This window comes from Pyrus communis, chromosome 3, assembly GCF_963583255.1.
Source record: "Pyrus communis chromosome 3, drPyrComm1.1, whole genome shotgun sequence".
Taxonomy (NCBI): Eukaryota; Viridiplantae; Streptophyta; class Magnoliopsida; order Rosales; family Rosaceae; genus Pyrus; species Pyrus communis.
Window position 1 is genome coordinate 4,942,869 of NC_084805.1, and position 15,672 is coordinate 4,958,540.

General features: G+C 38.7%; 2 protein-coding genes across 2 annotated transcripts; one reads left to right on the forward strand and one right to left on the reverse strand.

Moving 5' to 3' along the window:
* The first annotated feature begins 6,685 nt into the window (after window positions 1–6,685).
* On the forward strand, window positions 6,686–9,332 carry LOC137727938 (amidophosphoribosyltransferase, chloroplastic-like). Its single transcript, XM_068466804.1, has one exon. It carries the CDS (start codon window positions 6,774–6,776, stop codon window positions 8,535–8,537), a length of 1,764 nt encoding a protein of 587 aa, XP_068322905.1. The 5' UTR covers window positions 6,686–6,773; the 3' UTR covers window positions 8,538–9,332.
* Window positions 9,333–9,496: 164 nt separating this feature from the next.
* Window positions 9,497–14,897, reverse strand: LOC137727937 (tRNA-dihydrouridine(47) synthase [NAD(P)(+)]-like). The gene is made up of 10 exons (XM_068466803.1): window positions 14,466–14,897; window positions 14,213–14,329; window positions 13,851–14,087; window positions 12,562–12,787; window positions 12,229–12,485; window positions 11,349–11,621; window positions 10,825–11,106; window positions 10,520–10,640; window positions 9,969–10,138; window positions 9,497–9,888 (listed from the first exon to the last, which is right to left on the reverse strand). Exons 1-10 carry the CDS (start codon window positions 14,712–14,714, stop codon window positions 9,790–9,792), a joined length of 2,031 nt encoding a protein of 676 aa, XP_068322904.1. The 5' UTR covers window positions 14,715–14,897; the 3' UTR covers window positions 9,497–9,789.
* Between the last annotated feature and the right edge of the window lie 775 nt (window positions 14,898–15,672).

Consider the following 15,672-nt stretch of genomic DNA (forward strand, 5'->3'; position numbering starts at 1 on the left):
AACCTGGTTGTGAAACTAGACACCATAGTTCTTGCCTTTCCCGTTCCACCGACCTCGCTTATGGCCACGTCTTTGTAATTATTGTCATAAGAGGATGTGGTATTTACTTCAAGGGAATCAGCATTCACTTCTAGGAATGGTGCCGATCTAGTAAGTCGAGACTAATGATTCTTCATCAGAATCTCATTGTTTTGTTCAGCCATGAGGAACACAGATATCAGCTGGTTGTACTCAGTAAAGCCTCTCTCTCTATACTGCTACTGCAGGAGCATGTTGGAGGCATGAAAGGTGCTGAAAGTCTTTTCTAGCATATCTTCCTCAATGATGGTTTCCCCATAAACCTTCATCTGGGAGCTGATTCTGAACATTGCAGAATTGTATTCAACCACCGTCTCGAAATCTTGGATCCTTAGGTAAGTCCATTCATAACGAGCCCTTGGGAGAATCACCATTTTCTGGTGATTATATTTGTTTCTAAGTGCCTTCCAGAGGGCTAATGGATCTTCAACCGTGAGGTACTCGTTCTTCAGTCTTTCATTAAGGTGGCGACGGATAAAGACCATGGTCTTCGCCTGATCTTGAGGGGATGCATTATTCTCCTCCTTGATGGTTTCTCCAAGATTCTCTGCCTCCAGATAGATCTTGGCATCCACTACCTAGGTAAGGTGGTTCTTTCTAGTAATGTCCAAGGCAACAAAATCAAGCTTTGCCAAGTTAGCCATTTCTTTTCTAAAAGAAAAATGAGGTGTGTAAGAATTTGCAATAATATGTATTATGGAGGAATGTAGTGTTAGAACTTCTGGTTTTTACATATTTTTTCATTTTGATCTTCAGGCCAAAATGATAATCACTCGAAACTTTAAGCTCAAGATTTACATGATTAATGAGGAGGGCGATTGTACCATACCACTCTCATTGAAACAATATAACATGAGATGAGCGATTGTACATACCACTCTTGCAGCAAGAAAATTTACATATGCAGAGCAGGCTGAGCAATTATACTACACCACCTAAAATTGTAGTAAAATTTAAATCTGCAGTCCAAGATGGGCGATGATATTGCACCATCTTCGATCACATCAAAGATATATAAATATTGGGCTAGTAATCAAGGACTACACCAAACAAGAAATCAAATATATAAGTAATTGTTATATTGACAACTAGAAGCAGGCATGGTGCTAGCAGTTCTTCGCGAGGGTACACCAGGCAGGTGAGGCAGAGAAAGAAGAAGAACAGGAAATTCCTTGGAGGAAGCATTTTTCGACGATGTGAACTGTTTAGGGTTAGAGAATCGTGCTAATAATGTGTTATAAATAGGCAAAAGTTAGAGCGAATAACCTTTGCTAAGGATAGGAACGAAGTAGGTGCGAAATATCACACTGATTTGTTTTGTAACTATAACACAAATATTGTAGATAAAAGAGGAGATGAGGGAAACTGATATTATTGCTTTCAGTGCTTTTCTCTTTTTATTGCTGTCCTTTGATCACCGGCGGAGTGCTCTATTTATAGAGCCACATCCATAGGTTTACAGGGAATGCCCCTGACCAATCCAACAACATTTGTGATCAGTTTACAGAAGTGGATGATTGATTTACAGCAAACAAAAACAACACTATTAGGCATGTGAGAAAGTTATTGTTGGCATGTAGGCATACATTCCCACTATTTACAACAACTTATAGTTTTTTATTTGATTATTTATATTTGTATTTTTCGGTTTGTTTTCATTCTCTTTTTCGAGTAAGGAGGTTTTGAACGCAAACATTGTCACCTAAGGTTTTATTTATTTATTTATTTATTATTATTTTTTTTTTTTTGTGAAGCAATAGAATGGTCTTTCATTGATCATTACAAGTCAATGGGTATATTGCTCTAATGACTAAGAAATTAATTTGGAGTAAATTTGTACAATAAAAAATATTAGAGTAAATCCTTATATAGTTACCGTAAACACAAACCTACAAGCGCTACTAGCACAAATTTGTCACAAAAACCAATAGATGCAATAGACCTATATCGGCGACCACAATGGTCATCGCTGAAAAGCAAGGCCACATAAGTCATCGCATAAGAGTGATAACACATAAAGTCATCGTTGAAAGACGATACCATATAACCCATTCCTCAATGAGAAGAATACACACAACCATTGCTTACGTGCGATTGCAATACTTGCAAGGTGAGTCAACAAAACAACTATACAACTCCGAGAAAGACAAAGACTAGCTACACCTTAGTGGAGGACAAAGACACTCTAGCCAAAGACCACATGCACCTTTACCGCACTAGTGAAAGTGAACTATGCAACACCCACGAGTTAAGGCACCACCAAATCTAGTTGCACAAGGTGGCAAAGCTGCTAGATCTAACACACTAGGTGGCAGAGCTGCCGATCTAAACGTGCAAGGTAGCGTAACCACCAAATCAATCAAGGAGAGTGACATCGCCATGGAAACGAGTTGATAGAAGTGGAAGGGTTAGCAAAGGTGGGAGAAAAAATTGAAGAAGAAGATGAATGGAGCCTTTGTGCAAAACTAAGAGAAAGGGGTGGAGAGGATATAACAGAGGTGGAAAGGTTAGAAGGAGATGGAGATGTTAAGAGGAAGGTGAGAGAGTCTGCCACCGACCCTAAGTTGGAGCAAGGGACTGACGGCTAAGATTGCAGATCCTAGGGTTTGGGTTGGGGAGAGAGAAAAAGGGAGACAGTTTAGTGGCAAGGAGGAAGGTGCTTTATTAAACACCATAAATAAGTACAAGTAAGATCAGAGTAGTCTATACGATATCAAGCGTGAAAAAAAGGACACAGACTTCAAATCTTTATAAGAAAGATGTGCTGCATGAATAGAACCACACTAGATGTAAAAACAAAGCAAAGAATGCACACTAGTTCTCAAATACAATTGTCGATCAGTCACAAGAACGTCTAACAGGGTACGCTAATTTGAAGAAAAACCTTTCCAAAGAAAATCATGTGAAAAGACATTGTGATATAGAAAAAACAACATGGGACTTACTGATGTCAAATCATAACATCAGTCTATGGCGCAAATCTATCACAAGTACTCTAAAGTACCGGTATAAAGCAAGCTAAATATAGAATGAGCTCCATATGAAAGTAGATATGAAGGCTTATATTAAATCGAGCAAATAAATGAAAAGGTTGCCTAGGCTAAAAGTGAGTTGCATTTAAAAGTAGATAAAATATAGGGTATAATTTCTTTTTCTCTCGTTCAAAAAAAAAAAAAAAAATATATATATATATATATATATATATATTTCTTAAAAGAAAAGAGCTATCTAGACTATAATTTATGGAGTGAGAGTCTGCTATCTCCAATTTGATGTAAGAAAAATTTTATTTGAATCCATGTAATCTTTTTTTACATTTAATTTACTCTCAACATCCATATTATTTTTAATTAAACAATTAATATCTTTTTAAACCTAATTTTATTACCTAAACTACCCTCATAAACCCAATTCAATATGTAAATTTATCTTTACACCTATACTACTAACTTGTTGAATTTTTCTTCTTTCTTGTGAATTTGTGATAACTTTTTCTCTTATAGAATAACCAAATCAATATGATTTAGATTCTGATTTATGCATTCCCTAATTTTAGTTTTTACTAAGTTTGATTTCGAGACTTAAAGGTCAGAGGCTACTTGCAGTTTTTCTTTAATCTGGTTATATTTTGCATTTGTTAGAAAAACATCAATTGCAATTTTGTTTGACAGGTTTATACATACAAGTTTAGGTATGGGATTGATGTCTGCCCCCGCACCCTTTGCGGTCATATTGTTGCCAATTCCATCAGCAATTTTACTCTCTTCATTGTGTCCTTTTGGGTGATTACAACTTTTATATTGACATTCGACTTCAAATCTTTGTTACAATGTTCAAAAAAAAAACTTGGTCGGTGATTTTCACACTCGATTGAATCTCTTGCACTACTGAATTAAAAGACAAGTGAAACAATGTATCAGCTTGATGGCCTACATGCAATTGTTATACGTTGATTTGGAAAGATGACGTAAGAATATGGTATTCGATTTATTTTTTATCTTTTGCGTAAGCATGATGGTAATGGACAGGAACAAATATTAATTGGAGAATAAACACAAATAAGTTTAATTAAGATTATGTTGTTATGTGGGACATGCACGGAGTGGCTCGTAGTGATCACGATTCACGTCTAATGGTTGTGGTATATCCCTTCTTGTCTTGAAGCTGTGCCAGCTGCTTTTTCATCCCTATAATTGTTAGCCACTTCTCTTGATTCGGAAGAGCTCAACACTCACTTTCAAAACACAATTTGCAAAGATGACATTTTCTTTAAGTTTTGGAATACTACTTGCACAAATTTGAGTGAATTCAGACCAAAGGCTTGATCTAGATATATAGGTTGGCTTGATCTAGATACCTAGGCCCCATCTAGGTGCTAGGCAGCTGGCAACACCCTGATAAATTCATTGACGTTTAAAAATTAAGAAAGAGCGCCTTGACCTGCTTAGGTGTCCACCTAGCCCCACTTGACCCAGCTTGGGTGTGACTCTCACTTAGACAGAAAATCGATAACTTGAATTTTGCATTTTTTTTTAATAAAATGTAAGAGACTTGTTGAATACTTGAATGAACACTCATTATATGTTTGTTCCCCATGTTTTCAATATATTCTAATACTTTATAATTTATATATCAATTTATTTAGCAATTTAAGTATCCCAATACAACTACATATTTTTTAAGTATAAATAAACACTTATTTATACGATATATGATAAATATACTTAAATCTGCCTAATCTACCTAAGCGTTAGGCTCCAACCCATTACCAGACTAGCACCTAATGCCTTTTAAAACCTTGCCTCCATCTAATCGCACTTAACATGTTGTATGTTTGGAATGAGGATCCTCTCTGGATCCTTTTTTGTGAGAATCCTAGGGATCCTCAAATTATATTTATTCATCGTATATCGTGTGGCCAGAAATTATTTTAAATACTTTTATTTTAAATTAAATATAAATAATATCTGACGAAAACTGACCGCACGACATACAATAAACGAACATAATTTAAGGATCCTCAAGATCCTCATAAAGAGAATCCGAAAAAATCCCCTTATGTTTGTATTGGAAATATCGAGCATAGCTATCCTAGCTAGGTTGTCATGCCATATGAAAGGTGGAGGCTGGTAGAGCTGCTCATGAACTTTGTCAATTTGCCTTAAAAATTTGTAATTTTCTCTCTTGGATCAAAGAGGAGCCATCTTGGTTGTCTTCTTTTCTCTATGTTGATGGAGTACACATTTGAGTTTTTCAATGAAGTTTTACTTTCATTCAAAAAATAATAATTATGGGTAAATTACATATTATCTTTTTAGGTTTTCGTCCAATTTCAATTTTCTACAACGTTTTTCAAAATTTTCAATTTTTTTTCAATTTCCTATAATAACTCTCCATATCGGACTAATATCATACTACTGTCTCTTTTGTCATCAGTTTCTCTTTAACTACCTGACATGACAACCAAACAAAAAAATAAAAAATAAAAAAAAAAGATTACACCTTTAACTTATTATCAAGTGTAAATTATATTTTGCCCTTTCACATTTGGCGTCAATTGTAACCGTATACGACATTTTCAAAATATTTTTCTTTTTAAATTTTACTATTATTGATGAGAGGGATGAGAGTTTGAAACTATTACAATAATTTAGAGAAAATGAGAGTCTCAAATCCTGGATGCATGAATAGAAACTCAATACATTATCCACTAGCACACTACATAAGCCTTTAAAACATTTCAATCTCACATTTACTTATTATTTATTTCAACTTTATACGTCTGTTTCAATTTTTATTAGTTTTTTTATTATATGCCTACGTGGACGTCGCAAACCACAAAATATGTGTAACATGAATAAAATAAAATAAAAGGTTTAAGAAAAAATGAAAAAACAAAAAGTTATTCGTTTATCTTAAACCCTTTCATACACTCACTTCCACCACAAGTATTACAACTTTACAAGTGTAATTTATCTCAACCAGGATATATGCGCTATGAAAAGTTTATTCACGATGATAACAAAGAATCAGTTAGGTTATTGGAGGTACGTGCCCCTCCAAAGGATCCACAGGTTACAACTTTACAAGTGATGTATATATGTCACGTTAATTAACAATTTACCTCTTTAAATGTTTATTGTATGCATCAATTGCCACGTAAAAATAATATTATACATATGTAGGTCTTTTTAGAAAGAGTTAAAATAAATTGTGCTTATTAGTATTGCACCACGCATTAATAATATACTAATCCATCTTTCTTATACTAATTCAAATTTTAGTAGATGTAGAAGAAGCCACCTAATATTAACTAATTGGTACTACAATTCGATTGTATTTCTCTTTACTTATGAGTGAATTTGAGTCAAATTATTATTGCTCACTCATTTTGGTTCAAATTCGACTTTTTCGATAATTAAACTTAAAACTTCTCACTTATGAGGACAACTTGAATTGAAAAAAAAATCTAACATGCTTTACCCAAAAAAAAAAAAAAAAAAAAAAAAACATTCCAATTGGAATCTTTGTTTGTGAGGCAGCCATCTCACCAACGGGTGAGTCAACACGTTTGGTTGATTCCTTCAAACTCTCAAAAAGACCTAGAAACCAACACCACCTTCCAAGTCCACGATTCCCTTTACTGTCGCTTTACTCTTTCACTAACTTGACGCCACCTTCTCTGCAACTCTCCCATGGCTGCCACCGTCACCACTAAGCCCTCTCCCTCCGCTCTCTCCTCCTCTCTCTCCAATCCCTCTCCTCTCCCCCGAACCCACAAATCCCCTCCCTCCTTCTCCCCCAAAACCCTCCCTAAACCCACTTTCCCTCTCAAAACCTCCTCCGTCTCACGTACCCCCAAGCCCTCCTCCTTCACCCTCCGCTCCAAAAACCCAATTTCCGACGTTTTATCGGCCGCCAACCAAAACCCAGATGGCCATTCAATAGATTATGTTGATGACGAAAAGCCCCGGGAGGAGTGCGGCGTGGTCGGCATATACGGGGACCCGGAAGCCTCCCGCCTCTGCTATTTGGCCCTGCACGCCCTCCAGCATCGCGGCCAGGAAGGTGCTGGGATTGTGTGTGTCCAAGACGACGTGCTTCAGTCTATAACCGGCGTGGGGCTCGTCTCCGAGGTGTTCAATCAGACCAAGCTTGACCAGCTGCCGGGCGACTTGGCAATTGGGCATGTCAGGTACTCCACTGCCGGTTCCTCTATGCTCAAAAATGTCCAGCCATTTGTTGCAGGGTACAGGTTTGGGTCAGTTGGGGTTGCCCACAATGGCAATTTGGTCAATTACCGCTCCCTTCGAGCAAGGCTGGAAGACAACGGCTCCATTTTCAACACCAGCTCTGACACAGAGGTTGTTCTTCACCTTATTGCAATTTCTAAGCATAGACCTTTTCTTTTGAGAATTGTTGATGCGTGTGAGCAGATTCAGGGGGCTTATTCTATGGTTTTCGTGACCAAAGATAAGCTCGTAGCCGTTCGGGATCCACACGGGTTTCGGCCATTGGTAATGGGTAGGAGGAGCAATGGCTCGGTTGTGTTTGCCTCTGAGACTTGTGCGCTTGATTTGATTGAAGCCACATATGAGAGGGAGGTGTTTCCTGGAGAGGTTGTAGTGGTGGATAAAGAGGGGGTTCAATCACTTTGCCTTATGTCTCATCCTCAGCCAAAGCAATGTATCTTTGAGCACATTTACTTTGCTCTCCCGAATTCTGTGGTTTTCGGTCGTTCAGTGTATGAGTCCCGGCGGGCATTTGGTGAGATCCTTGCCACTGAGGCGCCGGTTGATTGTGATGTTGTGATAGCGGTGCCTGATTCTGGGGTGGTGGCCGCACTTGGTTATGCTGCTAAAGCTGGTGTGGCTTTTCAGCAGGGTTTGATTAGGTCTCATTATGTTGGGAGGACCTTCATTGAGCCCTCACAAAAGATTAGGGACTTTGGTGTGAAGCTCAAGTTGTCCCCGGTTCGGGCTGTGTTGGAGGGGAAGAGGGTTGTGGTTGTGGATGACTCCATTGTGAGAGGGACCACTTCTTCGAAAATTGTTAGGTTGTTGAAGGAGGCTGGTGCTAAGGAAGTTCATATGAGGATTGCAAGCCCGCCGATTATTGGGTCTTGTTATTATGGAGTGGACACACCAAGCTCTGAGGAGTTGATTTCAAATAGGATGAGTGTTGAGGAAATTAGGGAGTTTATCGGGTCTGATTCACTTGCCTTTCTGCCAATTGGTAAATTGGAGAAAATGTTGGGCAGTCAATCTCCCAACTTTTGTTATGCTTGCTTCTCTGGAAAATACCCTGTGGAGCCTAGAGAGATTAAAGTGAAACGAGTGGGTGATTCTTTGGATGATGGGTTAGTCGGTAGTTTTGAGAACATTGATGGTGGCTGGGTTCAATCGAATCACAGCCCTAAAGAGGAGAAGGACAAGGAATTTGAGGGCGTTGTTATCTAATACCATTGCTTGCAACTCCTCCAGTTTATGGTGGATGTTTTTGTGATCAAAGGAGCACAGCAGGGGATACTTTGCTGTGACTGACTGGTGTCTTAAACTGATCGAAGTTATGGGTCTGGTTGGTTCCTTTTCAATTTTGCATCTGATAAATTGAATTTATGATTTATCTTTTCTTGATGATACACCGTTTGGTTAAATTTTTATACAAAGCTTGAATGTTATGAACCTTTCGTTCCATTAAAGCTGTCTTTCGTTCCATGATGATATGATCTGTATGTAGTGATGTACTACCAATATCATGAGCACCCCTTCTTCTTCAAAGTTTATAACTTCTGTGAACTTGCAAGCAATGGGCAAGTACTTTATTTCTAGATAAGTTTGGAGCAGTAGTTCCTGAACTTTGGCACGCTTGGAGCTTTGGTTCTGAACTAAAAATCCGTGAGTATTGGTTGCTGAAACTTGTTATAACATGGAGCAATGGTACTTTTGGATAACTCTGTTAGAGGTTCATCTATTTTTTTGGCCCTATAAACCCTTTTGTTTGTGTTGGAGAAAAAACCTTCTCGAAGAAAATTACGTGGAACAAAACTTTGGGGTAGAGAGGAGAGTTGGACGCCTGCTATACCAACTAAACTTGAACTCTTTGCCTTCGATCAGAAAGCCATTGTGAATTATGCTAAATATACCTTCATGGTCAAACATAATGTTTAAGCTAGCCACATAAACGCCTTTTTCTTCCGTGCATATAGTTCTATTAACCTACCACCTTATAGAGCATTTTAGTAATCAAACTGATTTATATTCGAATTCAGGTCATTACTAAACTTAGTTATAAGAAAGTACGGAACCAACATCGTTCCTACACCGAGTAACTCCAACGGAAAATCTAATATCCGACTCCTCATAACGACGGACTAGACTGAAAGACCAAAATTAGACCTATCAAGGCGACGGCATAATAACGTCCCAAATGCTTTTTAAATACAAATTACAACATACATAACAAGAATGTTTGCATTTTAATCAAACAGGTTTCAATTTCTGGGGCCAGTGGACAAATTGGCGCCTACCAGAATTGATTTAAGAATTATTTGAGGACATTTGAGCATACACGACACGATCCGCGTCCAGCGTCCAGCAATAGTACCGAGAGGGCAAGTTGGTTTGAGGCAGGCATGAGGCAAGTCAGGTTCACCCACATGGACGTGTGAGATTATATCGTCCATACGCAGAATCGAGAAACTATGCAAAATCAACCGTTTTCTGCTCGGTCGTAAGAATTGGATTTGTGCTTTGGTGCAAATGTAAAGCCATCTGGAACCTTGCCAAGCAACATCTCAGAGATCCTAACCTGCAAATGTCAAGAAACTACGTTGTTAAGCAGGTTGGCTCAGTGACTTGGATCGGCTGTAAGAGAAGGCAAAGCCATACCCAATCAGCCGCAGAATCAGAGGCCATTAGTGTCTCAAGGTCATCACGGCCATAATAGGATGGCGGGCGCCAGTTCAAGCGTTGTGGAATGACATCTAGAAGACCCACAGGTACGTATCTACAAGTGTAGCTAAGCCATTCTAACAGAAAACGCCTAGTTGTCTCCACACCTGGGACACGGATAACAGCCCAACTAATTATACAATAGATTAAGTGCTGAAAACAAAATAACATAAGTAATAATAAGAAAAAGGGAGCTGTTATTGGAACTCCAAATAAGTCAACCCTGCACTCTTCCCTAACATTTTTTATAAGAGAGAATTTGCACATGAAGAAATGCATGACAACCCTTTCGCAGTACCACATTACCCTAAGGCCTCGTTTGATAGGGAGGACTAACTTGGATAGGACTATTCACTAAATTTAAGGCATTTTTATGAGAATTTGCACATGGAGAAATGCAGGGTGACCTTTTCGGAGAACCATAGTACCCTAAGAAAACTCTAGCTGAGTAAATTACTGATGATATGTTAAAAACTAATTATACAAACCTTTTGTGTCAGAGCCCCAATGTTCAAGGCCAAGACGTACATAATCCTTCAATATGTTTAATCGCTCCCCAGAACTGATGTCCCAATGCCTCTGCTCCTTTATTTCAGTAAAAATCCAAGGCTGAAAATCACAAGGATGGTTAGATAGCACAAGTTTTAAACTTGGTTGAGACAAATACGGGAAAGATAAATACATACATATATGTGTGTGTGTATGTGTTTTGGGAATGTACTTCAAGATAAATAAACGAGTAAATGTGGCAGAAGGAGACAGTTAAGGACTAGACAAGCTGCAAAGTACAGACCTTAATTAGTGCCCCTCGAGCAATCACGCATGTAGACAGCTCAGGGCATTCAGCCTTGTGCTTGTTCCAATCTACATATGAAAATATGTCTCCATTTCCAAGTACTGGCAAAGCCTTAGAGGCCTTTCTGGCACACTGGTAAACATATTCCCAATCTGCAAGCTTGCTGTAGCGTTGTTGTCGAGATCGACCATGTATTGTTACTCCACTAGCTCCCCAGTTTCCCATGTCCGCAATAAGTGAATCAATGCGATTTTTCCCCTCAAAATAGGCTGTCCTGACCTAGAGCAACAATAAAGCAGCATTATAACATTTTGTGGACAACCTTAAAATCTAGAAGCGCACATAAGAAGCAATCAAGTTGAAAAGATTTAAAAGAGGCCATGACTGCCGGGAAAGCATGTCATCATTTTGGAACAAACAATTAAAAGAATGCCACACATTCTTCAGCCAAACTTGCTATCTTGCAGACTGATGTAGACTGTTTCGTTCACAGTTGTCTAGAACAGGAATAAATTCAGTACCTTAATAGTTATAGGACAGTCCACAGTACCAGAAGCTGCTTGTACGATGCCTTTCATCCGCATGGGTTTTGTAAGAAGAGCTGAGCCAGCACCCTTGTTCACAACAATATCAATTGGGCACCCCATATTTATATCAATAAAGTCCACTTGACATTCCTGATCAATTAGCTCAACAGTGTGTGCCACAGTGTCTGGATATGCTCCACATATCTGAACACCAAACAAATCCTCAGATGAATGTCGCCTCAGCAGCGCCCATTCTGATGCTTGACCCTATTTCCATATGAAAATTGCACTTAGAAGAATGTGGCATTGGATAGTAGATTACAACATCAACCATATAAAATACAAAACTTGAAAAAGAAAATTGTAAATACGAAGAAAAATGATTAGCCCTGACAACAGTTTAAGGAGAAAACACTGCCTACGTGTAGTAGCATATACATTGCAGAACATTGAAGATGGAAAAGCCTGCTTCCCTTCCAGTGCACGCTTCAGAATAATATATCATACTCAAATGGCCCAAATACCTATCTTAAGGAACTTAAACCATATGAAGTAACAGCATCACTAGCCATACTGTTAAGCATAAAGCTCCATAAACACCGGAGAATTTGGGAATGGTAAAATACAGTTTATTTTCACATCAAATATTGTATGTTTACTATCTTAGAAGACATAATAAATAAATACTCATAGTTTTAATTATGGGATGTTGCAGACTTTGCAGATGAATTCTCATAAAATAATTATCATTAAAATCACTTGAGACCCATTTAAGTTTTAAACAAACCCATTAATTTTTATAAGGTCATTTTCTTGTAAAAAGTTAAAAACAGCAACAATAACAATAATCGGCTGGAAAAAGCAAATCACAAACCTGCAAAAGATTTGTGCACATTGCCATTTCACCACATGTTATATCTGCTCCTAACACTTTGCAAACCCTTCGGAATGGAAGGTTTCCAACAGTGGTCAGAGGTGCAAGGTACAACTTTTCTCTAAAATCAATAAGCTTCTTTTCACGTGGGTGTAGTCTTAGGCTTCTATCACTCTCTGGTAATACAATACCAACAGTAGCCTCTGGTTCAGGTGCGATAGAGGTCTGCTCAGCAGCTTCTTTTGCAGCACTTACACCTATAATCAACTTACATTGGATGCCTCCAACTATTAAGAAATAAATAAATAAAGCAAGGGGAACAAAAGGCTATACCTCCATCATCTACTTCACCAGAGCAAATCTCCTCTTCAATTACAGATCTTGTCTTCTTCGAAGGCCGAGATTCATCATCTGGACATGTTTCATCAAGGCCACCCTCTTCTCGTATTTCAGCAGGCAATTCACTACAGCCATTTCCATCAGTGACATCACAGTTATTTGAAACAATCTGGTCATCCTCCTTATCTTCTAATATCTTTATTTTTGACTTGGCATTCCCCTGGAAACAGAATAGCAGTAGTTATGAAAATATTGAATCCAAGTTAGACACACAGAAATGCATGTAAACCAAACACAAATTCCCTGTCCCAAATACTAACTTTGAGAATATGAAAAGCAAGAAAGAATAAGGAAGAAATTTACAAATGTGGTGCCAATTGCCCTTTCAACTTTCAAGTAGCCTAATCCCATAGCCACACTTGAAACAAATTATTGAGATAAGATTATCGCATTTTACATAGAAGCAAACACATCCAAAAGATATTTAATTAGTTAATCAATTCATCGTAAAGTGTACAAGTTTGTGTCATTAAACATTTAAGACAGCATTTACCAATTTGAAGCCTTCAACCAAGAACATACAAATCTGCAACTACACCTTTCTTTTTTCCTTCCCAGCTTCATATTCAATATCAATGGATTTTTTAAACATTCCTTACATCACTCAGTGGTTTAATTCAAGATTGCGTCCCACGTACTAGGATGTTTCCGATTACCCACTGATTCACGCCGATTTGCGAATCACTGAAATAACTACTTCCGACGTGTGGTTGGTGCGCGGGGAATAACCTGGAAGAAGGCTGCTATACGTTTGAGTCCTTTTTTTTTTTTTTTTTTTTTAAGAAAAAACTTTAAAATTAAGTTGCACTATCCCAATTAATTAGATAAATCTACCCCACTTTAAAATTAAGTTACTAAATCCCAATTAGAATTAATAATTAGGGTTGATATTTGATATTTTTTATGTTTTGGATTTGAATTTCTTATGTTTTATTTTGGATTTGAATCATTCAGTTGGTCAAAATGATATATTTTAATTATTCACACATTGTAAATATTTTTTTTATAATTAGCGTATCCATGCCGTCCCCGTATCTTGAAATTTTGTGTTTTCACGAATAGCCAAATCGAATCGTATTGTACCGCCAAATTATAGCATCATGTGAATCACAGCAAAGAATCCCTCTTTATACAATCATGCATATAAATGCGCCTGCGCGCGCGCACACATATAGAGAAAAGAGACATTGTTAGGGAAGAAGGATGATGATGTATCTCAATACCTCGAGCCCAAGAGCCTTGAGTTTGGCATCTGCTTTGGGGAACTTCATTTTATTCTTCCACAAAAGCTTTTGAACATCTTTGGTCAATCCATTCGCCTCGGAGCTTCTCCTGTGAGCAATCACATCTCCACCTTCAACACCGTCTTTATGCGAACCCAAGAACCTACATGCCAATCCATACGGGCATGTCTCTTGGGCAGTCATGAAAGGACACTCTCCCTCGATGTCGTCAGGTTTCTACACTCAACAACAATTGAATCCTCATAAGGGCCAATCCCACATAACATTTTGTTTACAATAAAACCCAATGAAGCAAAAAATCAACTACTACACAAGCAACATTCCAATTCATTTCAAATTACCTGAGCCTTATAAGCTTCCACGTCGTGGCTGAACCGGCATTTGTCCTTGTACGGGCACCGACTAACATCTCCTCTTTTCGCCACCTCCGGGCAGATGCCTACAGCCGACTTCACTGCCTGCAATGTTGAAGAAAAACAAAATTACCAAAATTATTGTCTTAAGCTCAGATGGAAACTCGAAATTTTTAATCCATTTCAATGATTTCAATTCCCCCCAAACAACGGATTCGCTCTTCCCCTATCCAAACACAACCTGTTGGCGTTCGCGTTTGAGCTGCCGCTTGGACTTCTTCTCCTTCACCACACTAGTCTGGGAAGCCTTTGATTTCCCCTCCGGGACGGCGTCGCTCTGGTCGTTAGAGAGACCTCTGAAAGGGGGAGGGCGAAGGAACTGTTTCTTCACGGGAGCGATGCACTTGGCTACCAGCTCCTCCGGCGTTCGCTCAGAGCCGCCGTTCCTAGCCTCGGCAACCGGGGCCGTTTCGGTGGGAGACTCGTCCATGGCGGACTGAGTTGACTCGTGCTAACTCGGAGGCTTGGTAGGGGTTTATGGAAATTGTTAAGGGTTCACTGGTGCATTGGAGTCTGAGTGAGGGTAGGGTTTTGCAGTGCGTCTAGGTGACCCGAAAAGACGTTCAAATTTAGCGTGTCGACCCGACCCAGGGATCTCGGTTGTAGTTTTGAACTTTTGATTGCACTGAGTACGGGTGGGTCGGTGGGTTTGGAATTTAACCCGTTAGCCAATCTTATAGGTTCGGGTTAGAATTGTTGCAAATTTATGGCACCCAATTCCATTTGAAACCAATCTACCAAAATTATTGTTTAGACGGTTTTTTTTTTTTTTTTTTTTTTTTCGAGAACTCTTTAAGCGGGTTAGGTTGGAAGAAAATTGGCAAACCAATTTACCCAAATTGCTATTAGACCCACTCCAATATTTTATTTCACCACCCACATTATAATTTCACTCATTATAAAAAATTTAAAAAGCTAAAATATTATTTTTCACCCCCTATTATTTCTAAAATAACTTGTAGAATATATTCAAATTCTTTTTTATTTTTATTACGTAAATTACATTTTACAAAATTCTCGACGTTTTCTCCGTCCTCCAGCACGCCAACATCGTCTTCCACTTCATCGGCGCCTCCCACCGCAACTGCCACTACTATATCGACTCCAACCTCTACCACTTCGACTCCAACATCGTCCGGACAAAATATCCTGCGAAGATAGATGGCTGTCAAACAGAACTCAAATCATTCCAAACGCCGCCGCAACATCCAAACCCCACCCACCCTTTCCACCTACCATCCTGTACATCTCCCCTTCCCCTCTGTTCCCTCCAATCTCAACGACCTCCGCTATCAAACGGCTATGCAGCTGATCGCGACTATGTCGTGGCTCCCCCGATCAAACCATGGTAGAGGGAACGTATGAAGGCTACTTTGGTAATTACATGA

Coding starts and splice junctions, on each gene's coding strand:
- LOC137727937 (XM_068466803.1), bottom strand. CDS start 14,714: ATGGACGAGTCTCCCACCGAAACGGCCCCGGTTGCCGAGGCTAGGAAC. Junction 12,486..12,561: donor TGGTGAAGTAGATGATGGAG/GTATAGCCTTTT, acceptor AGTTGATTATAG/GTGTAAGTGCTGCAAAAGAA. Junction 10,641..10,824: donor CTCGAGGGGCACTAATTAAG/GTCTGTACTTTG, acceptor TGTGATTTTCAG/CCTTGGATTTTTACTGAAAT.
- LOC137727938 (XM_068466804.1), top strand. CDS start 6,774: ATGGCTGCCACCGTCACCACTAAGCCCTCTCCCTCCGCTCTCTCCTCC.